The 24,168-nt window shown below is 39.3% G+C and overlaps 1 protein-coding gene across 2 annotated transcripts in view; it reads right to left on the bottom strand.

The window, feature by feature from the left end:
• GABRG3 (gamma-aminobutyric acid type A receptor subunit gamma3) overlaps positions 1-24,168 on the bottom strand; it is a 328,777-nt gene that overhangs the window by 147,036 nt on the left and 157,573 nt on the right. Inside the window, exons 4-5 of one of the 2 annotated variants that reach the window (XM_062628603.1) lie at positions 8,150-8,370; positions 4,783-4,865 (exon numbers count right to left, since the gene is read on the bottom strand). In XM_062628603.1, coding sequence (XP_062484587.1) covers positions 4,783-4,865; positions 8,150-8,370 — 304 coding nt within the window. The remainder of the gene's footprint in view (positions 1-4,782; positions 4,866-8,149; positions 8,371-24,168) is intronic. The other variant, XM_062628604.1, reaches the window with a different exon arrangement.

The raw sequence follows: 24,168 nt of genomic DNA, 5'->3' as shown, positions 1-24,168 counted from the left end.
TGTTAGAAAATTAATGATATGAGGCTCAAAGTACTGATTGCATATCCATAAGAGGTTTCATGTTCAAAGGAGGAACATTTGATTGAACTGAGTTTATATTTAGAAAGGCAGGATCTGTTTCTTTCAAGCACTATGTTAGATAGGATGAATTTCTTCCAAATGCATTTCACATTTCCTTACTTTTTTCTGCAATAGTTTGCATGCTTTTGTCCATCACTTAGAAAAACACAAACCCTTGAACTTTTAGAAGGCTACAAGCAAGTGTTTAAAGACCTGACTGAGCAAACTGGACCATCAATAGCTGGAAATTTTGCTTTCCCCTATTTTAAACTGAACTGAAAACACTTTAACTGTTAATGAAACTTCAGGTGTATATTTTAGTGCTTCCAGACGTGATCGCTTTTTCCTGCCTTACAGCAATACTCCAGTAATGGCCAGCTCAGGACACTTCTCACTGGGGAAAATGTAAGTAATTGGCTACAAAAAATGTCATAATTTCTATTGCCTAAATCTAAGGTGTTTTTTAAAATGAACAACAGCGCCTGGAGCTTGATCAGGACAGCAGCAAGAAAAATAAAGGAATGAAAACCCATTAATCAATTCAGTAATTATTTTTATTCGGATGTCTTGCACTGTAGCTTAATATTGCTGCATTTGCTAAACCCTGAAGCATGGCCATAGAGATTGTTTCAGGCCTTAGGTATGTAGCCAGCACTAATTTCCACTTTAAAGTTCCTTGTATATAATTAAAATGTTAGTTGACCAGATGCTCTAAACAAGGTATAATGTGTTTGCCTGTTGCATTTTTATATGACTGTCATATGCTGTTGCCTGGAGGAGTGTCATGAATTTACGTTAACCTTGAGCACGTGGAAGGGGAGAGGAAATGAAAATTTGTGCTGGGCTGAAAAAATTAACACCGTAACAATTGTTGCTGAGGTGTGGGTACAAACATGATCAAGTTATTCTGCAGTGTGCCTAGTCCTCTTAAGTTAAGAAAATCTAGAACATTCAACAGTCTTACAGTGTCTGACACAGGAAAGGAAAACCAACCACGTAGGTCAGCTGGAAACCTGTCAGGACTAATGGAAAAGAATTTCTTCAAGTAGCTTAGGCATGTGGCCAGTTTTGCCTACTATTAAGTGTGAAATGCCCTTACTCCCTCAGAATAAAAAAAAAAAAATAAAAAAAAAATTAAAAAAAGTGGCCATTAGTACAGCAGGATGTCACTATCATTAATAGCTCCCAATGCATTTTTCTTTCAATGTTTTCCCAAAACACTTTTGAATCCCTGTAGAATTTTAGCACCCACAGTATCCTATGGTGGGAGTTCCACATTTAATATGTTTAATTTCTCATTTCCAGCCTGCCTTTTGCTTCCTGTTTCTTATTTGTTTATACTTGTGCTGACATTGTCCTTCAGACAGAATACCTCTTCTTCCTTTCTGATGTTTATGTGAATCTTAGCGACCTCAATAAACTAAACTTTATGGCAGAACCTGAAATTATTTCCACAATTCTCAAAACACTGCTGAATAGAGATAACCAAGACAGCTTAATATGCTACCTGAGTGCCAAAAGTAGCAAAGCAGCCTCCATTGGCTAAGAAGGATAAATTCACCCAAAGAAAGAATCTCACTGACAGAATATGTTTATGCAGTAATATATAGTACTTTAAAACTATATAAAGAAAATATGATATCATATTTGACAAAGCGCATCAAATTGATATAGCATATCAAAGGTTGCTACACTGGGGTCAATTTGCAGCACTCATTCTTCACATTCATTGGGAAACACACACATTCATACCATGTGTTGGCATTGGTGCCTGTGTTATAGCATCTCTGTATTAAGGAATACTGTTTGTCACATGTGAATAACCAAACCAATCTGGTACACGGACGGGGAAAGAGCTGCCACATTGTATAGCAGCCCTGGATTATGCCATTGGGCTCAGCTTTTCACATAAGCAGTGTGCTAAGTGCACATCTATGCAAGAATGACAATGAAAGACACACACCTGCAACGTGCACTAATATGCCAGATGATTCATCTCACCAACTGAAGCACATACAAAACTTACAGAGAGAGAGTGAAGAGCTTTCAAATTATTTCAATACTTTCTAATTCCTATAAAAGAGACTACGGAACTCCAGGAACCATTCTTGAGCAAGATTTTCCGCAGGAAGTGGTAGGTAGGTTTTAGTAATTACTGTTAGCACACTGAGATGGTCTCTTGTGTGTAAGATGCTGGTTTTCCCATATTTATCCTGGCAACCAGACCCAGTAGAGCTCAATATTCTCACCAAAGGAATGTCAACTGTCCCCAAAGCAACAACAGGGTTAGGGTGTGAATTAGCTAACACTAGAGGAAAATAAAATTATTTAAGATTAGTTTCACATTTCTGTAATATCAAGGGAAATTTATATAAAAAGTAAGAAATTTCAAATATTAACCTTCTTCGTATGTGTGTTGAGCTGCAGGGAATATTCTTCTAAACTTGTGCTTTTTTGTGCTTGCCTGCAGTGGAAACTGTGAAGATTTGTCTGCATGCCAGGGAACAAGCAAAAGGGATGCTGAGGGAAGTGAAGCTGTGCTGTGAATTCTACAACCATTTTTATCTTATTCAAAGACATACATCTTGGAATCTGTAATCAGCTTGTTCCCTCAGAAACTTGTCATAGAGGGCAGTAATAAATCATTCAGGCATTCATTCAGTCATAAGTCCCGCTGAGTGGCATGTATCTAGAGACTGCTATGAATGTGCACACCACTAAAATACAACCGTGTTCTGAAACAAACAAATCATACAGAGAATGTCCTGCTATTATGATAATAGTAGTGCTAAATGTGTTGAAGAGAAGAACACAATTCCATTTGGACCTAAAGAAATAAATCCTTGTTATCAACATGACTACAAAGGCTGACAAAACTATACAATATAATTTAACATTTCTCCATGGGGTTTTCCATCTGAAAAGAGACTACATAGAGCACACATAGAAACTGTGACATATTCAGCTTCTCCTTCATCCTGTGTTATCTCCATAAATGTTAGTACATGTATGATGGCAATGCATGTGTATTTTCAAGAGCAGAAGGGCTCTGAGCTAGCAGATCTAAATTATGAGGAATCTCTGCAAATCAAGACGTATTTGAAACTTTGCCATGCAGCACAGCCTTCTGAAGTTCCCACTGATATCCTCTCTCTTTAAATAAAAAACACACAGCTTGACTTACTTTCATTCTGCAACCGTCTAGCTACCAGGGAATGCAAGGTTTGAAGCAACTTTCCTGTTTAGATTAAAGTTCACCATTTTCAGATATTGCTAGTGCAGGACCTATTAAATTTGTGTGGTAGGTTTAATTAGTATCTCTGGACTGGGATTTCATTTTTAATATCACACACTCCTTTCCCAGTACCTTAACAAAACAACAGCAGATTGCCACAAGGTAAGAGAAGCATTATGCACTAACTAAAAACAGCTGAGGTGCATGCAGTTCAGTGACAAGTGTTCATTAGTAGGAAAGGTCATTCAGGAGCTATCTGCCTCTTGTTCAGTTATGTCTTGTTCAGAGTATGCATATATTGCACGCATCTGAATTAAACCCACCACTGTGTATTTTTGCCAAGGCTCACTCATATGCATAGATGTTAAAAAATGGCAGTGTGGTAATGATGTTTGGGGGGAAAGGGAGATGTTTACATTGGCAGAATTTTTAAAAACATTTTCCTGGGGAAAAAGAAGAATACACACTGGATTAGCTGAAGTTTAAATCGAGTTTCTGACTGAGGATCACTGTTTGTATATCATAGATGGAAATTAATACCCTACTATCACAACAGCATATCTGTTATAAAGGCATTAAATAGTGTTATTATTCAATCATTTTTTAAGAGATGATGGAGAAAATGCTATTTTCTAAATAGAAAGACAGAACAATACATTTACTATTCACTTTTGGAGAACACAAATTGTCCAAGAACAGAGTCTTGGAGTTTATCAAAATAAGTATCTTTAGTGGATACTCTTTTACAAATGTTGGTAAAACGTGGTTTTGTGGCTCTGAATTACGAAACTCTGCAGGTATACCCACTAGCAGATAGCTCTCAAGCTTTTTTAAATGAATCAACATGAAGATAACTTCTCACAGTAATATTGGACCTTACTATTAACTTATCTTTCGTTCTGCATTCATTTCACCAATGTATTTGTTTTGCCTATGAGGTAGGTTTTAAATGTACCAACAACACTATATACAACATTGGGACTACTAGAAAAGCTGAGGAATAAAAGGAAAATGAGATTCACAGTAGTTACACCATTTATTTTATTATGGAACAGAGAGGCATTACCATGTTACTTGCTGTAAACTTATATGTTCAGAGACTGCTAGTCATGTCCCCAAATTGTGCGCCTCCCCTAGAAAATGGCAATTTCTATTCTCATTTGCATGTCACATTATTTTATAGGTTACCATAGCAAAGACTAGTATGAATATCAGCTCCTGCTGAAAGTTTGACTATAGTATGAACTAAAAAGGCTGGTTCTGGTAAAAATAACAAAGTAAACCTACAGAAGACTTCATGTTTCATGGCTGAGGTCCGTCCACCAGGATTGCTAGAGAGGGAAACAAAAATTTCCTGAATATTTAAACAAACCTAAGCTTCATATACCTGTTGCGGAACGGTTGAACAACCCGACAGAAATCAGAATTAAATTCATGCTTCTGAATACTAGTCAATTACAACAATAAGGCATCAAAGCAGTACTTACAGCTAGAGAATATCAGAGGGCAAGAGTGTTCATCCATTGGGAAATTGTGAAGCTGCAGCTGGCACTCAGCATTGATGGTAAGCCTATGGAGAAACCAATAATCTATTACTATACAGCAGCACAATGAACGGCCAGGGGAGGAGGCAGGGAACCTTAGGTATCATGCAAGAGCATTCTGACATCCATAAGTAAGTCCCAAAAGGAAAGGACTTGATTTGGAGATTGTTCATTGGCCACATAGGTCTTATCCAAAACAATAATAATTATCTAAAATCACAAACAATTTCAGACACATCATTAAGAATTTCTTGATACCCAGAAATCTGTGTCTATGTTTTTCTATAGATAATTCATCATTGAAGGATATGGGATGAAAACAAATATTGTTTACAAAAATAGCAGGAAATACGGAATGCAATTCCACAAAACAGAAACCTCATAAGGAATTTTATGAGGAACATTCTCCACATTTCCTTAGAGTGTGAATTTAAAATTCTTTCACACCCTAAAACAGGCAAGGAAGGGGATGGAAAGGCATGGAGGGTGGTTGAACCTTGTACACTTTCTCCTGAACACAAAAGTCTAATAAACACATGACTATACCAGGGCATATAGTAGGTATCTCTCGCCATACTAATTCTGGCAATTAAGTCAGATAAATTGTTTCTGAATTACAAAGTGATATCAATGAACAATGATCGTTCTTAAATGTCCATCATATTTGAGAAATCATGGCAGTCAGGTGAAGTTCCCAACGACTGGGAAAAGGGAAATATAACCCCCCTTTCAACAAGGGGGAAATGGATGACCCAGGGAACTACAGACCAGTCAGTCTCACCTCTGTGCCTGGCAAAATCTTGGAGCAGATTCTCCTGGAAGGCATGCTAAGGCACATGAAAAACAACAAGGTGCTTGGTGACAGCCAGCATGGCTTCATTAAGGGGAAATCCTGCCTGACCAATTTGGTGGCCTTCTATGATGGGGCTACAGAACTGATGGACAGAGCAGTTGACGTCATCTACCTGGACTTGTGCAAAGCATTTGATGCTGTCCTGCATGACATCCTTGTCCCTAAATTGGAGACACATCAATTTGATGGACGGACCACTCGGTGGATAAAGAACTGGCTGGATGGCCGCACACAAAGAGTTGTGGTCAATGGCTCAATGTCCAGCTGGAAAACAGTAATGAGTGGTGTTCCTCAGGGATCGGTGTTGGACCGGTCTTGTTCAACATCTGTCGCTGACATGGACAGTGGGATTGAGTGCGCCCTCAGCAAGTTTGCCGATGACACCAAGCTGTGTGGTTCTGTTGATATGCTGGAGAAAGGAATGCCATCCAGAGGGACCCTGACACACTTGAATGATGGGCCGACACCAACCTTATGAAGCTTAACCATGCCAAGTGCAAGGTCCTACACCTGGGTTGGGGCAATCCCAGGCACAGCTACAGGTTGGGCAGAGAAGAGGTTCAGAGCAGCCCTGAGGAGAAGGGCCTCCTGGTTTTGGTTGATGAGAAAATGAACATGAGCCGGCAGTGTGCGCTCACAGCCCAGAAAGCCAACCGTATCCTGGGCTGCATCAAAAGGAGTGTGACCAGCAGGTCCAAGGAGGTGATCCTGCCCCTCTACTCTGCTCTCATGAGACCTCACCTGGAGTATTGTGTGCAGTTCTGGTGTCCTCAACATAAAAAGGATATGGAACTGTTGGAACAAGTCCAGAGGAGGGCCACGAGGATGATCAGGGGCCTGGAGCACCTCCTGTATGAAGACAGGCTGAGGAAGTTGGGGCTGTTCTGCCTGGAGAAGAGAAGGCTGTGTGGAGACCTCATAGCAGCCTTCCAGTATCTGAAGGGGGCCTATAGGGATGCTGGGGAGGGACTCTTCATTAGGGACTGTAGTGATAGGACAAGGGGTAATGGGTTAAAACTTAAACAGAGGAAATTTAGATTGGATATAAGGAGGATGTTGTTTACTGTAAGGGTGGTGAGGCACTGGAATAGGTTGCCCAGGGAGGTTGTGAATGCTCCATCCCTGGCAGTGCTCATGGCCAGGTTGGACGAAGCCTTGGGTGAGATGGTTTAGTGTGAGGTGTCCCTGCCCACGGCAGAGGTGTTGGAACTAGATGATCTTAAGACCTTCCAACCCTAGCTATTCGAACAGCTTCTCCTATGTAAAAAGAAGGCTGACCTGAGTGGGCAAAAAGGACTGAAAACTTCTTTCACAAACTAAAAATGCTTATTCACACAATCCACTGGGTCAAGTATTACCCCTTTTTTAGCTGTTTTAGAAGAATTTTGCAGTTCATTCAACAAATAGTCTCTTTAGTGACAGCTAAGTAAGTCTAACTCCTATTAGGCAGACACCTAACTTGCTGTGAAATACTGAAATAGAACGTAATAGAAAAAAAAAAACCAAACAATTAAACACAAAAGATACCCCAACCAAACAAAAAAAACCATCAAAACAAAAAATAAAACCCCAATCCAACCAAGAGGGTATTGGAGTTGACATCCTAACCCTGAAGCTTTATCTAAAGGCTACTGAAATAAGCAAGAGCTTTTTACACTGGAGCAAGACTAAGAACAGAAGGGAACTAAAAATATCAGTAGCTTATCTAGCTATTTAATTCCTTTCTTATTGTTTGCCAAAGACTTCCTATTGAAGCCCGAGTGCAATTGCAATCATGATCAGAATATGCTTTTGCACCGAAAGGGCTGAACACAATCACTGGAGAGAATGTAGTATAAAAGGGACGTTTCTGAAACAGCTTGCTGTGTAGAATATGGCTTATGGCAAAACTCCCTTCTGAGCAATTCATCTCTTCCATAAGTAAACACATATTTTGATTTCCACAGACTTTTTTATGCAAACGTATACAGTATTTCTAATACCACAGAGTCGATGGTATGACAAAGATAGAAAAACTCTAAAAGCCTTTCCTCAAGCAATTCACCATGCAATGAGGTATTACAGAATATCTTTCGGTGTGACTTATTTGAAGAATCAAGTAATGGCATTAGCATGAATCTAGAAATATTTTATCCAACCCTGCATCTAAGTCTGATCAGAAAGGTTTCTGACAGGTTTTATGGGACTACATGCTCTTGATTTTATTATAGGCACCAGAAAGGTGAACTTCTACAATTTAGACAGACCTATTTCTCAAAGTTTCTTTTTTAGAAAGACACAAGTTTGTTTTTTTTAAACTCAGCAGTACTTACATCTGAATATTTCATACTTGTCAAGCATGGTCAGGTAAGCATCATGAAGAACACAGCAGAGGAGAACAAAGATACCACTGAAATTTACTACTACCACAGTAGAGATAAGAGAAGTTTTCATCACTGCAACTCATGGAGTGCTCACCTGAGAGTGTACAAGATCTTGCCATCATTCCATATGCGGAGGAGTTGATTGGGGGTGGTGATCCAGTGAGCCTCTGCCGTCTTTGAGTTTCGAAATATTGTGTCTGGGATCCAAATCAAGCCAACCATGTTGCTGTTCAGAGTCAGTATTTTCATGGTGCTATTGAAGCGAAGACGGCTATCTGTCCACGTCTGGGCAAAAAATATATCAATTTGATATTCCTGCAATGAAAGCATACACAAATTGAAATCAGTTCCACATTTCCTACTAGTATTTGGTGTTTGATAAGGTCTATCAGAGTGTAAAGCATCAGGATACCTTCAGGCCAATGGATCTATGCTTTCATTTTTAGTCCCTGAGGAAATATTATTTTTTTTTACCTTTTTTCCCCTTTTTTCCCTACTCTAAGTACTTTAGAAATCAGGCCAAAAACCTCACTTGCCTTGGTCCTGTGCTGTAACAATTTCTGCACCTGCACGTTCTTTTCCATTATCTCAGAAAAGTCACAGCCACAAGGTACAATTTGCACAGACTTCTTTGTTGTAGGGCAGACTGATATAAGAGGTGCAAAAGATGAACAGGAGCAACACATATAAGCTGGAGAATGGTAAATTCCCAGAGCCTTTTGGGGAGGAGGTTGTGTAAGTTCAATAAATTAATTGTTCTGTTTGTTACCAATTGTTCAGCCACTCTTTTTCAGGCCACACTACAGCAGAATTTAAAAGACATGTTCATGCTTCTTTACAGACACCTCACGTACCCCAGATGCTAAGAGCTGGGTGGTCATTAGCTTACTGCCCTGAATAGACCAATATCATAATTTACATGAATCTCATCCTTTCACTCCATGCTTACTGTTGTGTTTCTGTAGGTAAGCAGTCATAGTAGGTGTAAATGCAGAAATTAAAATATACATAGACAGACAAAATTATACAGGTAAACATACAAACATGCTGTTATGCTTTTAATACCCAGTGGAAGAAACTGTGTAAAAACCCAGTATTTGAATTGTGAATTCCAGCCGGCAGAGCATGGAAAAGCTCACGTTTGATTTGTTTGTGTTCTCCTTCCACTTTCCAGACTGCATTACCTGTGAACCCTGTGGAAACAGCCCTCTGACTGTGTCATGAAGGACCCTTTCAGTATCACAGGGCTGGCCACATCAATGACAAGGAAGGTGTTTGCTGATGTGTCACAAAGTCTATGCTCTGCAGCACAGGCTAATGCAGGGACTGTGGATAACCCAGAGGAAAACATCTCCTTAGCTCCCCTGGTAGATGCACTCTTGGTATATCTGAACAAAGGAAAATTTGTGGAAAGTCTGATATGTCTTTGCCTTTGGTCACTCTGAACTTGCTTTTATTGCATTTTTTGTTTGTCCTTATTCTTTAGTTTTAAACAGGAAGGGGTAAAAAGAAATGTTATTATACAAACAATACTGTATATTTCTGTATTTACAGATAGTTAGAAGAGCTTCTGTGCTGAACTGAGGACAGCGTTTATGCTCAGAGCCATCTCGTTCTCCTGCACTATTACATTTTTGGCAGGCTATCCTTCCAAAGCTGATATTATAATACCACAAAACCTAATTCACTCACACTGTAATCCTAGTCCAAAATACACTCTGGCCCTCTCATTTCTAGATGGCAAATGATCAATAGGTGCATAAGTGTGCTAGCATGTATCCAAATAACTCAGGATCACCTAAGGAATTAAAGCCTAGACACCAAAGGTATTAAAGACCATTTTTCTTCACAGTCTATCTCACTATTGTTTTTCACTGCATTATTTTCTTAGGGAAGCTGACAGATTTAAATCTGGAGACTTTTTTTTCCATCTTGATAAGCAGAAAATTGCACACCTCCAGGCCCTTAGAGGATAGAATATAATGTACAGAGGGCACCCTTATTGTTCAAAAAGACACCATTAATTCACCAGATTTAAGATGGTAGAGTGTAGATTTTTTTTAATTTTTTTTTTTTTTACAATCAAGTCTGTATCATTTTAGCCCTTGAAAGTTCAGTAACAAGAGCTTGGCACATTCAGCTTCTATAGAGACAAATATGCCAGACGTGTCTATGGGTTCCTCCAAATACTGAGTGAGTTGATTTTTTTTTTTAGCTCACATGTGAGAATCAGTATTTATAGAATCAAAGACCATTTGTATACAGCTGGCTAATGACAGGGCTGTCTTTTTACAAGGCAAGTTTTTGCATATTCATATTTGAAATTATTTTATATGAATGCTTTATTCTGACTAAATTTAGGAGCAGCCATAATTGTCCTATAGTATATTTTACATTTTTCATATTTAGGATTTAGGATATTTAAGATTTTTACTCAGGGAAAGAAAAAAAAAACAAACAAAACCAAACCCTTGAGCTCATAATCATAGAATCATAGAATCGTTAGGGTCAGAAAGGACCTTAAGATCATCAAGTTCCAACACCCCTGCCATGGGCAGGGACACCTCACACTAAACCATCTCACCCAAGGCTTCGTCCAACCTGGCCTTGAACGCTGCCAGGGATGTGTTTTGAGAAAATAGGGCAGCTAGATATGAGTAAAGCAGGCACCAGCACCAGTTGGTATGTATCATTGTGGTTTCCATCCAAGTAAACTACCCTGGGTGAGAAACAGATTACATTAGCCCAGAAGCAGGGCCATGCTAATACCACTCTCCAACTTCCATTTTGCATCTCCTTTACTTATTTCTGAAACTAGAACATGCCAGCAATGATCATTATTCAAAATACCTCTGCAATGGGCCACAGTAACTCCATTCACCTTAACAAAAAAACATTTCAACTCAAATTAAATGGTTCATAGATCTTCTGTGTTATTTAATTAAAAAATGCATGTCTTTTTTTAAACTGAGATCACCAAAAGCAAAGCAACTTTTTTTTCATTAAAGTCAAAGTCATTTGAAATTCGTTTCATTGACTTTTTCAACACTTTACACCTATTTTTTTCATTTAATTTACAATATAAAGAATGTACAAACTACAAAACAAAATTTTCCCAGTAAAAAATTCCATTGAATATCTAAAATCCAATTGCTTCATTTTTATTCTATTAAACCTTTCAGAAGGGAGCGTTAGATCAGTACATCCTTTACATTAATCTTTGGAACTTCTCCAGTCTTCAACCAAGCAGTTAACGGGGTATTGATATTCATATATTCAATCTACTAGGAAGGGACACTTTCGAAACTGGCACTCAGTTCTTCACTTGTAATGGAGCTAGGCCTGTGTACACTTCAGGAAAATTACCTTTATCTTCACTGACAACAGATACTCAGTTCCTAGTGAAGTCAACAGCTTCCATATGCTGCTTTGCACAAAGCTGGTACAGTGGTCTCCAACACACAGCATCCAACAAGAAACTGCCAGAAGAAAGGTTTCTACGTTGGTCTCATATGCGGGTTAACATAATATAAGAAAGGACTGCTTTTAATTTGCTAGCTAATGCCTGCTATTTTAAATCTTTATGAAATATAATGGTTCTACTAAGAGAGTTCCAGCACGACGTGAGGTTTTAGTGAAATGATGTCTCCGATAAAGCAACATCCTACAACTCCAATAGTATTCTTTATGTTCTGTTCTACCACGGCACCAGAAATGTTGTAAGAAATAAAAATTTTCAATAAGATGTCTTCCCAGCAGCAGAAATGTGGAACTGTAGTCTTCATGAAATGATGCCAAGGTTACCTACAGTAAAATGTTCTGTCACTAAGTTTTCTTGTCTTACATGGACCTAAGTTGCCACGCTCCCACAACAGACTCAAGATTCTTCCTTCTTATACCACACATTCACACCATGCCTGGATGCACTGAGCAGCCACAGTTCTGAAAAGACATTCTCCTTGAGAAGAAGGGGCAACCCTAAGGGGAAAAATAGGTCTACACGTTAACATGAAAGGAAATCCTAGGGAAATCTTATTTCCTTTAGTACACTGCATATTTCTGAAATAAAAATTAAATTTCTCTGATGCAAAATTCAGTTATAAACTTGAGGGGACTGACAAAATAATAATTTATTTTTAATTTTAATGATTTTATTATGCTTATCTTTGAAAGTAATTTCATAAAGCATGCTATATCACAGTATGCTAGAGATTGGAAGGGACCTCAAAAGATCATCTAGTCCAATCCCCCTGCCAGAGCAGGAACACCTAGATAAGGTTACACAGGAATGTGTCCAGGCGGGCTTTGAATGTCTCCAGGGAAGGAGACTCCACAACCTCCCTGGGCAGCCTGTTCCAGTGTTCCGTCGCCCTCACTGAGAAGAATTTTCTTCTCAAGTTTTAGTGGAACCTCTTGTGTTCCAGTTTGTACCCATTACCCCTTGTCCTATCATTGCCACCGAGTAGAGCCTGGCTCCATCCTCGTGACACTCCCCCTTTATATATTTATATACACTAATAAGGTCACCCCTCAGTCTCCTCTTCTCTAAACTATAGAGACCCAGCTCCCTCAGTCTTTCCTCATAAGGGAGATGCTCCACTCCCTTCATCATCTTCGTTGCCCTGCGCTGGACTCTCTCCAGCAGCTCCCTGTCCTTCTTGAACTGAGGGGCCCAGAACTGGACACAATATTCCAGATGCGGTCTCAGCAGGGCAGAGTAGAGGGGAAGGAGGACCTCTCTCGACCTACTAACCACCCCCCTTCTAATACACCCCAGGATGCCATTGGCCTTCTTGGCCACAAGGGCACAGTGTTGGCTCATGGTCATCCTGTCGTCCACTAGGATCCCCAGGTCCCTCTCCCCTACACTGCTCTCTAACAGGTCGTTCCCCAACCTATACTGGAACCTGGGGTTGTTCCTGCCCAGATGCAGGACTCTACACTTTCCCTTGTTATATTTCATCAAGTTATTCCCTGCCCAACTCTCCAGCCTGTCCAGGTCTCGCTGGATGGCAGCACAGCCTTCTGGCGTGTCAGCCACTCCTCCCAGCTTAGTGTCATCAGCAGACTTGCTGACAGTACACTCAATTCCCTCATCTAAATCGTTGATGAATATATTAAATAATACCGGTCCCAGTACTGACCCTTGAGGCACTCCACTAGTTACAGGCCTCCAACTAGACTCAGCCCCATAGACTACAACTCTCTGGCTTCTCTCCTTCAGCCAGTTCACAGTCCACCTCACTACCTGATCATCCAGGCCACACTTCCTCAATTTAGCTGTGAGGATGCTGGGGGAGACTGTGTCAAATGCTTTGATGAAGTCAAGGTAGACCACATCCACCGCTCTGCCACCATCCATCCACCGTGTTATTTTCTCATAAAAGGCTATGAGATTGGTCAAACATGATTTCCCCTTGGTGAAGCCATGTTGACTGCCCCTCATAACCCTCTTATCCTTGATATGCCTTAAGATGGCACCAAGGATAAGGTGTTCCATCACTTTCCCAGGGATGGAGGTGAGGCTGACCGGTCTATAGTTACCCGGGTCCTCCTTCTTGCCCTTTTTGAAGACTGGAGTGACATTTGCTTTCCTCCAGTCCTCAGGCACCTCTCCCATTTCCCAAGACTGGGTAAAGATGATGGAGAGTGGTCTAGCAATCACTTCCGCCAGTTCCCTCAGCACCCGCGGGTGCATCCCATCTGGACCCATGGATTTATGGATGTCCAGATTGCTCAACTGGTCTCTAACCCATTCCTCATCGACTAAGGCAAACCGCTCCATTGTCCTGACTTCATCTAAGGTCTCCGGGGTACAGGGCTCTTCAGGACTGCCTGCAGCAGAGTACACAGAGACAAAGAAGGCATTCAGTAACTGCCATCTCTGTATCTTCTGTCACCAGGGCACCCATCCCGTTCATCAGTGGGCCTACATTGCCTCTGGTGTTAGTTTTATCTGCCATGTATTTGAAAAAGGTCTTTTTGCTGTCCTTGACCCTTCTCGCCAGGTTTAATTCTAAGGAGGCCTTAGTCATCCTAGCTACTTTCCTATATGTTAAATTCCCCACAATTAAAATCTTCATCAAAATGGGAAATGCTTGATGATTCCACAATCTGTCCAGACCTGATGATATAATGATTTTTTTTTTTAATAAGGTAAACAATTTTATGAATTTGAAAGAGCAAGAATGTGAAACTAGAATATGAGAATGTTTTCCAAAGACTCCTGACAAATATAGGCACTCAGCTGAATTTCTAACTACATAGCATCAGGACTTTTAGGAAATTTTAAATTATTGATAGCTTTTCAGTAAAATGAAATCAGTTTATTTGTATTTTGTTTGATCATCTGAAAATATAAACCCTCATTTCTGGCAGGTAATGTGTACCTGTGAGTGAAATGTATTTCCTTTCTTTTTTTTCCCTGATGATGACTAGCTTATAACCAAGGAATTTGTCATCAGTTCTTTTTTGCAACTTACCCTTAAACTAATGCATTATCTTATACAATTAATCATGTAAAAAGAGAATTTGTTCTACTTGCAAAACATACTTGTAAGAAACACTCAGTTCAATCTCAAATTAATAAGTCACTTTCTGTCACTGAAAATATTTCTATCATCATCTCCAACAAGGTTATATTTGAAAGTGGAATTTTAAAATTTCTACTTGACAAGGCTTACTTAACTTCCAAAAGTAACTTCTAAACCCAAGAAAACAGATTAGGGTTTTATGTATTTCTTTGCATTCAAATTTTATATGATCTCCTTTAAATCTGAAACTTTGCTGTGAAAAATTACTGAATGAGATGAGGAAGTGACTGATTTTATTTTTTTTCTAAACCAAGTGATGATTTAATGAGATGGCATCTTTCTGTTTTATGCTTATGTACAGAGCAATAAGCCAGAGATGATTTTTCTTTCTTCCTTTCTATTTATTTATTTGTGGACAGGGAACATAATGAGTTAGCAGTATTACCTAGAAATAACTGTACAGAGTCAGGGTTCAACCTACTTGATTTTAGCCAATTTTTTACATTTTCAAATATTCCTAATGTGGTTTCATTAATGCCTTGAAAATAATCAAGCCAGAGGTGAGTTATTTGCTCCTTAACTGTGCAGGAATGATTAATAATTTGGAATACCTTGAAAGTGCTATTGTTTGAGGCATCTGTACTCACAGAGAAAAAGATATGCTTTCAACGAAGTCTTTCATTGTTTTCTCATCCAAAAGAGGAGCTCACATGCTACTGGCAATACATGAAGCTTTTCCCCTACCACGATGTATCATTTTATCTGTGGGTTAATCCTGGAAAATACAATTTAATTGGCTGTCACAGTCAGGTAATCTGTGAATGACTACGGATAATGGTATAGTATGTCCTTGTTGCTTCTGCTGCAGCCCACTATTTTCTTCATTTTCACAATTACTCACAACAACAACGAGTATTGCCCTTGAAAAAAATGCAAGAATTTCTTGCATTATAATTTCCAGGTTCTTACTATTGCCTACCAGAAAAGGCACCATCACCTCAAGAGTCCATTTTCCTATTCTTTAGGAAGCCTTTAGGCAACTAATGTTATTTTTTCTGATTAATTTATAATTATTTCTCTAACTCTTCAAAACTGTTTATTTTTTTAATCGTAGAGCCTATACCTTGATTGATGATGGGGTGAGACTGTCTTTGATTAAAGCTATTATTGGGATTTGCATAAGACTGGTAATCAGCTAAAACATAATTATAGAGCCCAGTAATGATTGTTCTGTGCCCTTTGCAACCTTGTATATCACACCAACACCACCACACACAGTTTCCCGTAAGCCTGAAACTCATCTGATAAATTGTGTGAGGGATAAAATCTCCTTTAGTTGCCAAAAGGCTTGACTTCACCAAAGTGGGCCATCATTTTTATTAGTCTTACACTGTTATGGAAATAATTATTAAGCTCCTCTTTTATACTTCAGTCCAAAGCATTCAGTATGAAGTATGCTTAGAAAAAAATAATAATGGTAGAACCTTTTACATGTAAACAGCATCACAGAAATGTTAAACATTATGGTTTAAAGATGGGGCATGGCACAGGGCTGTTTAGGGAAACAGGAAGGAAATGGGAGCAAAATCCCTCAAGGCTGGGTGTCCCTCTTTGTGCACTCAGCAGAGACCACAGGTGAACACACATGGAAATGTTCTTTCTTTATGCCTTTGCTATGCTTGGATTAAAAGTACAAAGAGAAGCTTTTTGAGATACTGTGTTTTAATAGGAAATGCCCCAAACATCAAAGCAACACACAAGACATCTTAGTCTGCAATTTTGTGCACTTGAAGAACAGTAAGAGTGAGTACTCTTTTCAGAGTCTGAAGCTCATTTTCAACAATACTTTTTTCCAGTCCAGATCACTGCTGAAATAAAAGTTTAATCAACAACTGAATTACCAATGATTACCCTGCAAAGGGCTGATTGATTCAGCCACCCCTTTAGTTGTGTGTGTGACAAAAGAGTGAAAGAAGAAATGGTCACTGAAATATGGGATGAGTAGTTCCCTCTTCCTGAACCAGAACATTCACGCGTCTGATAGCAAAATACCAAGAGTCATTCTGAGGAGCACTGCCCACATTTAGTTTTCCTGATTCATCATACCTTACCCTGAATATGTGGGTTAGAAGGAGAAGACCACTGTCCGTTGTCCAGTGGAACATCTTCTGAACACACTGTTGATCATTTGAAGAGGTAAAGGCCGTGCTCATGGTTAGATTTGATCTTGATGGAAATAAATATTCTGCAGCAATTGCCTCATGATGCGTGCTGGTTGTTTCCCAGACTGCATAGTACACAGATTATAAAAAGTCAGGAACTACAGTTGATTCCAGGAGAGCCCTGGAAGGCTTACGATGTTACCTTCACATTACTCTGCGACCGGTATTTGTTGATTTTGCATCCTGTGCACAACTTGAATTCTAGTTTTAAAAATCGTAGAAAAACACTTAGATACCCTATGGGAAGGAACTGAAAGTAGCAGAATGGTCTACCATTTTCCGGCAAAGCCATTTTGAAACCTATACACTCCCATTTTGTGGAAATAATGCAGAAAGAAATAAATGAAGTCTGCTGGAGAAGAGCTGCTAAAACAAAGTATGTATTTCATGTGCAGTGTATATTCAAAACTCTTGTGGTATCATCAAGACCAACACAAGCCTTCTTGTACGTGTCCTGAAAGTTTACCTTGTTTTCAACACTGCTTGCGATAAGCGGAGTAACACCATTAGGGCTGCCTGTAACCTTCTCTGAAGTATCTCTGCCAGCTCGGAGCTTCATCTCTTCAGAGGCTGCTAGGCAGCTAAGTGTGGGGGATTTACTTCACCCTATGTACAACACTGGATTTTGAGGCCTAAGGGACAGCATATAGTAGCTTACCTTTCCGTTCTCCAACAGTCTCCTTTATTTCCACTCTCTCTGCTTCTGCACCTCCTCCTCCTCCAGCTCCTATCATTATTCCTAATAACCTCTATGAGGCAGAAGAGCCCAGGAAACATGTCTCCACTTTTGAAATATCTTTTTTTCTTAATTTGATTTTTCCCAGCAGCATTGAGGCTGCACCTTAAAAAGACTCCCCCCCCAAAAAAAACGAAACCAAAACATAGAATGATTAGGTTTATGGTGGTAGTTAAATATATAACTTTGAAAATTTTCCGAACTGTTTTATGCCTAGAAATACTTGGAATAGCTTGCAAATTTGTGAGAATTTGCTTTGATACTTTCATAAATTTACAAGCACGATGGTTACATAGAGAAAATACAATGAAAGAAGCAAAGTCAACACTCAGATTGTCACCATAGATATAACAACTATTCAGGTTAACAGTGGCAAAACATTACAGCAAGCAGTCACAATTGTTTCCATAGCTGAATGCTCTGAGTCAAAAAAAAAAAGCTCTTCTCATCACTGCCTCAGCAGGAGTCTTGGCGAAGGAGGATGGAAGCTCGCCTTCTTCGCTATAGCATTGCTTTCTAGCTGCTTCAGGAGGTTATTTCACTGATTTCTTGCTATTATAAAGAGTGAAAGACAGCTAATCTTACACTAAAAACAAAATATGCAATTATTGTGTAGCATTTCCTTTCCCTGAGTAAACATTCATTGTTTCACTGCACCTATTTTGGCTTCTTGGAGACCAGCTGTAGTCCTGCTGTACTCCAGATAACTTCTTATACTTAATGGAAGGGCTGAACATGTTTCTCTTGGCCAATCCCCTAAAGTTCCTTCATACCTTCACTCCTTCACTGATGGATTATCCCTTCTGATTCAATCAGTCGTTTCACAATCAGAAACACAGCATGAAATTAGAAAGAATGTAGCTCATTTTAGAAAAACAGCTGTAGATCTATTCTCTTTCCATCTTTTTTGGTGGAATACTCTTCATTCTTGCTGAATATCACTGCTTCCCATTTATTTTAAGACTGTACTGTTAGCTTCTGTTTCTCTTAGAGCATTCCCAGAAACATTCTGATTTCTATGATCTAGCTGCATTTCCACAGCCTCTTTTCTTAGTGTGTCAAGGGGGTCAGGGCTCATGTCCTGTTGCAGACAGGGCCTGATGAGAAGCTCTGTCTTTGATGAGCGTTAACTACATGACCTTAAATTGGGGCACTTCAGAAAAAGGGACATCCAAAGCATGCAAGCAAGTTGCAGGAGAAGTAGAGGTGGGCGATAGATGGCAATGGGCAGACTGTTGATCACTGTTATATGGTGTGCAATGTAACCGGAAATGTGAATCAGAACAGTCACAAAAGGGATTGCTGCTGGAAGAAATTATGTTACGATTGACAGAGAAAGTACAGTGCCCAATCTGACCTGTAATTCTGTAATTTAAGGCTTTACTAAGTCAGCAGACAGGTTGCATTTTATAAGAGAGAATGGAAGGGGGTGGGCGGGAGGGAAGAGAAGAGAGAGAGAGAGATGCCAACTGCATAATTAGATATGGTAAGAAACCAAGGTTGTTAACTTGTGACTTTAGTAAGACAAATGCACAAGGACATGCTTAACTCCTGAGGAAATAGTAAAGAAATAAAAATGAATTATCACTGAACATAAGAAAAAAAGAAAGGAAATTAAAAGTCTATGACCATATGCTAATCTCTGTACTTAATATAATAAAGTACACTATTAAGGTCTCCTAAGGATACTTGATATCTGAAGAAAGTATAAAACAAATTATAAAGATACTCAATAGTATTCACATATTACAACAAAAGATGTATCAACTTTATAAGCATAATTCCTGAGGCATTAGATTATTCAAAACAAAAGCTGGACTTCCCTGTTCATGAAAATAAGTGCACTCTCAAAGCCTGCACACTTTATGTGCATATCTCTGTATTTTTTCTGTTTGCTTCAATGATGAAGAGAGCGCTTTTTGGCCAAACAAGTGAACAAACATTTTGAAACAACTTTTATGGAATTGCCAAACTAGAAAAGCAAAGGTTGCCATGATGCTTTTACATGCACTGTCACTCTTATCACAGGAACAGTTGTAAAAGAATGGGAGATAGGGCAGTGATGAAAAAACAGACAGGATCAGGTACAGTGAGGGTCTCGTGCAGAATCATGAGCAAGAGGAAAGATGATAAGGAGCATTTTGTAAGGAGGCAGATGGCAAAATCAGATGGGTAAAAGTTCTGTTCCAGCTGTTCCCCTCCAGCTCTCCTGAGGTTATGTTATATTTCAAGAACCCACATACCCCTTTAGTACAGTATCCAAGTGCCCTCTTAGATAAGCAAGAGGAGTGGAGTTGCCTCTTATGCTTACAACACCCTATCTGAGGAAACAAACAAGCAAACAAACAAAAGTTATACCATTCTTTTACTTTCTCAGAAGCCAAGATATTGAGGGCATCTGTGTCTTCTCCATGGTTGTGCAGGAAAGCTACAGCTCACCAAGGATTTAAACACCATTCTTTCAAAACCTCTCCCATTTGAAACCACCCTGCCACCCATCAGTGAACATCTTCAAAGGTCAAAATAAATAAATGCATACGATACTGCATTTGTTGTGCTTTTCCTCAAAAGAAGCACTAACTTAGTGCTCTAACTATCACCATAACTATCACTATCTCCATAGCTGAATAAATGGAGAATATAAACATAGCTTGAGTACCACACACCCACTCATTCACCTTGCTGACTTCCTTTCACTGTTCCTACCAAGGTATATCTGTCACAGAGGCAGCTAAAACTAAGAAATGTAGACATGCCCCAGTTGGTGCCACTCAGTCCTGGGGACAAGCATTGGTCCCTAGACATCTTTGATTTAGCAAAATAGACATACCCAGTTCACAAAGTCTAAATTCATTACAACACAACTAGGATCCAAAAAGAAAGCTTAAAGTGCTGGATGACAGAAATCAAGTAAGTAAATGAAGCAACAGTAAGGAAGTTATATCCTGTATCCACAGGATGCAAATAGGTGTTAACATCATTAAACAAAACAATGAACAAAAAAGCCGACTGTGCACAAAGGAGTAGAAAAAGCTCATTTGTAAAAGCCCTTATTTGCATTTGAGAGAAATGCAAATGTTTAATCGCTCTAAAAATGAGATCAAGGCTGTTTTGCCACATAAGCACAGAGAGACACTCTATAATGAGAGTCTCAGCTGTGCTCAAGCCTTTCTTGCTCTCGGCCTCCAGAGGAGCAGAAGCAGCCCTGCACCCCTCTGCATTGCTCACTCAGACAAAACCAGACCATTCTCAGCTTCTGCATTACTGGAAGCATCCTTTGAAGGGAGGCTGAGACTCCATATTCAGTATATATAACCTCTAAGATTGTGCTGGCTGCCTTCAGTGGGCTGAGCCTAGCCCTCCCACATTTCCAAGCTGAGGACACTCTGGTTTACAGCTTATCTCTTCAGAGGAAAATATAGCAGGCAAATATCTGCAGGCTTCTTAACACATTCACAGAGAAATTTCAATAGGGTAAATATCTATAAGCCTATCCTTGCCTCAGTTTCTTCACCTCTTGGGCATTTTTACTTTTTTCTTTTATTTGATCTGTTTTTGTGGGTGGTTCCAACTCCAGTTATCCAGGTCATACTTCCTACCAAGCCTTCTTACCAAGATGGTTTGACACTCAAAATAGCTCTGTCTCCCATCAAGACCCTACTTTTCAAGCTGAAATTGATCAAACTTTAGCTTCCCCTAGATTTTATTCCATTACGTTTTGATATGAGACTCATATTAAATCACCTATTGACACTGGTAATTCTTCACAGTCCCTAGTATGTGAGAAAAGTGACACCACATGTAATAGTAGATGGCTGATTGCCATTCACTAGGCCATTCAATGATAGAAATTTTGAGAGTTCAGGCTGCCTCTATCGGTTTTATATGAGTGCATTCCTCTTATACTCACAAATTCCATCACTCCTCAGACAGGGAAATTCAAAGGAGCCAACCTAAACAAGAAATTGTAAAATCTACCTTGCAAAGCTTATTAGGTAAAAGGAAATACAGTGATGTAATGATGTCTAAGATAAACTTACTCCCTAACATTGTTCAAAGTCAGTCCCTAATTCAGCATCTCTTCTAGCACTGCACAATTAGTAACTAATGCTGGCATACAGTTTTTTTCACTATATTAGAAAGAATTAAAAGTAATTCTGTTGCCACTTGTGAACTGGTTATAAGATAATAATCAGTCAAAAGAAATTAAAAGGGGTGGAACTTTTGTGGGAAAAACATTTTATCTTCAGTGCAGTTTTACTTTCTAACTAGAAATGAAACAGGTGATATATGTGGGTGCTAACAGTGTGCCAGTCACTCCTGGTACATTGTGCCTAAATCCCCCAGCACCAGGCAGACAATTAGGAGTAAGGGCAACTGCATCTCCAACCCAGTTGAGAAAGGCGCTCCGTCTGTTGCCATGGTAACACTCCCATCTCTGTTCTCCTCCCCCCCCCCCTTCCCACTGGTCCCCTCCCTGTTGCTATGGTAACCACTCGACATCAGTCCCTCTTCTCCCACCCTTCTCAGATACCCACCAATCTTTTGGCTGTGGGCTCAGGGTACTCACTGCCATTGGCACCACACAGCAGGAAATTTAATCAGAGAGATGCTGGGAAAGCACCAGCTTCTCTCTTGACAGAAGAGGCTGTGGAGGTTCTGTTTGTTTCTTTTGGACATATTTATGCTGGGAAAGTCACAGGGTCAATGTAATGCCTGTATGTTGTTTTCTGCGGTACATGGGCTCAAGCTGATCCCTTGTCCATCAATGAATATCACTGGTAATTAAATCTATAAAGTCTTTTTGCTGTTATTTTTTAACTTGTATTTAATGACAGAAGAGAAATAATAATGTTAACCCAGCCACATTTCTCCAACTCAATGTATTTTGGCTTATTCAGAATTCATTTCTTTCATTTCTGAATACTGTTCTTAAATTGGTAAAGGTTTTATTTTTATTTTTATTTCTATTTTGTTTTTCTTTTTCCCAATTTCAGTAAAAGTAAGATGAAAATAAATGTTTTGCTCAGGAACTCACAGGATTTCTTTCTGAATCCTTGAACATTTTCCACTGCAAAGAATATAAACTTAGAATCATATAACCACAGAATCATAGAATAGTTTGGGTTGGAAGGGACCTTCGAAGGTTATCTAGTCCAACCCCCCTGCAATGTGCAGGGACATCTTCAACTAGATCAGGTTGCACAGGACCATATCCAGCCTGGCCTTGAATGTCTCCAAGGATGATGCATCTACCATCTCTATGAGCAACCTGTGCCAGTATTTTACCACCCTCATTATAAAGTCTTTTCTTCTCCATGCTCACCCTGAATCTCCCCTCTCTGAGTTTAAAACCATCACCCCTACATCCTACTACAACAGGCCCTAGTACAAAAAGTCTCTCCCCATCTTTCTTATAGGCCCCTTTTAAGAACCAAAAAGCTGCAGTAAGGTCTCCCCAAAGTCTTCTCTTCACCAGGCTGAATAACCCCAACTATCTCAGCCTTTCTTCATAGATTACTAAAGCTTCTTTCACCCAAAAATAGGACAAACATTTCATGTTCTATTTCACTGCTGAACTGTAGCAAACACCTGGAAGTCCAGCAAGAAGACATGGAAATCAAAGGGCTAACACTGGTTTCCATTTTTACCTGACATCAATACACATTCATGCTGTTTTCTTGACTTGAGCATCTCCAAACTTGGTGCTGTTGTAGCAGGAGATAAAAACTCAGCTCCGATTTGCCAACTTGTGATAATACAGGAAAAAAAACCAACTCTTTTCCATGGCAATTTTCTATTTCACCGTTATTTTATAAAACATATTTCATAATGCCCAGCTGTGAAGTTTTGCTTTAAAAATGTTTCATGAAACAATTCGTCATATACATTTCAAAAGTCTATGAAAGGGAAAAGTTATTATAACATTTTCAATGCAAAAGCCTAGCCTATTGTGACAACATGAAAGAAGTGGACATGCTTTTTGCTAATGGAACCCTGCATGAATCCTTACTTTCTAATTTCCTAGCATAAGAGTAAGAATGAAAACAAAGGACCCAAAGTACAAATTGCTCTAAGCAGATTTTTCTCATTCTTAAAATGTGGAATGAAAGCCAGAGAAAGCTGGTTGAAATTGTTCTGGAGGAAATAATTGCATGAAAAATGAAGTGAAAAGTGTGAGAATTCTTGAAAGCATCTATTGAACAACTGAATTTTTAATTATGCATTTTTTAAAAAGCAACCTACAGTCCTAGTTGATAAATTCATGCATAAAGTCAGCTGTCATTAGAGTGAACAAAGCTTGAGGAGCAATCCTAATGCGGTTTATCTCTCTAAACCCATAAAGAACACTTATCAGAGTTGCAAAATGTCCACCTGCTGCAACTTTGATCGTTTGAATTTAGTGACCTTCATAATTAAAGTGGCAACACCAGTCTGGGAAAAATGAGTGATCAAATATTAAACCAAAGAATTTTCTCATCTGAACCTTCATTTGAGGTTCTTTTGATCTTGCTCTTACTACAATACACAGATCTAGGTGTGCTTCAGAGATGAATGAGACTGAGCAATCACAACAGCAAACATGGGAACTATTCTACCTGATGTTATGTTCTTTGATAAT

The sequence above is a fragment of the Pezoporus occidentalis genome, unplaced genomic scaffold (assembly GCF_034315485.1).
Source record: "Pezoporus occidentalis ecotype Australia unplaced genomic scaffold, CSIRO_AGI_Poc_V1 ctg32, whole genome shotgun sequence".
In the NCBI taxonomy this organism is placed as follows: domain Eukaryota; kingdom Metazoa; phylum Chordata; class Aves; order Psittaciformes; family Psittacidae; genus Pezoporus; species Pezoporus occidentalis.
This window is presented reverse-complemented; position numbering and strand designations above follow the sequence as displayed.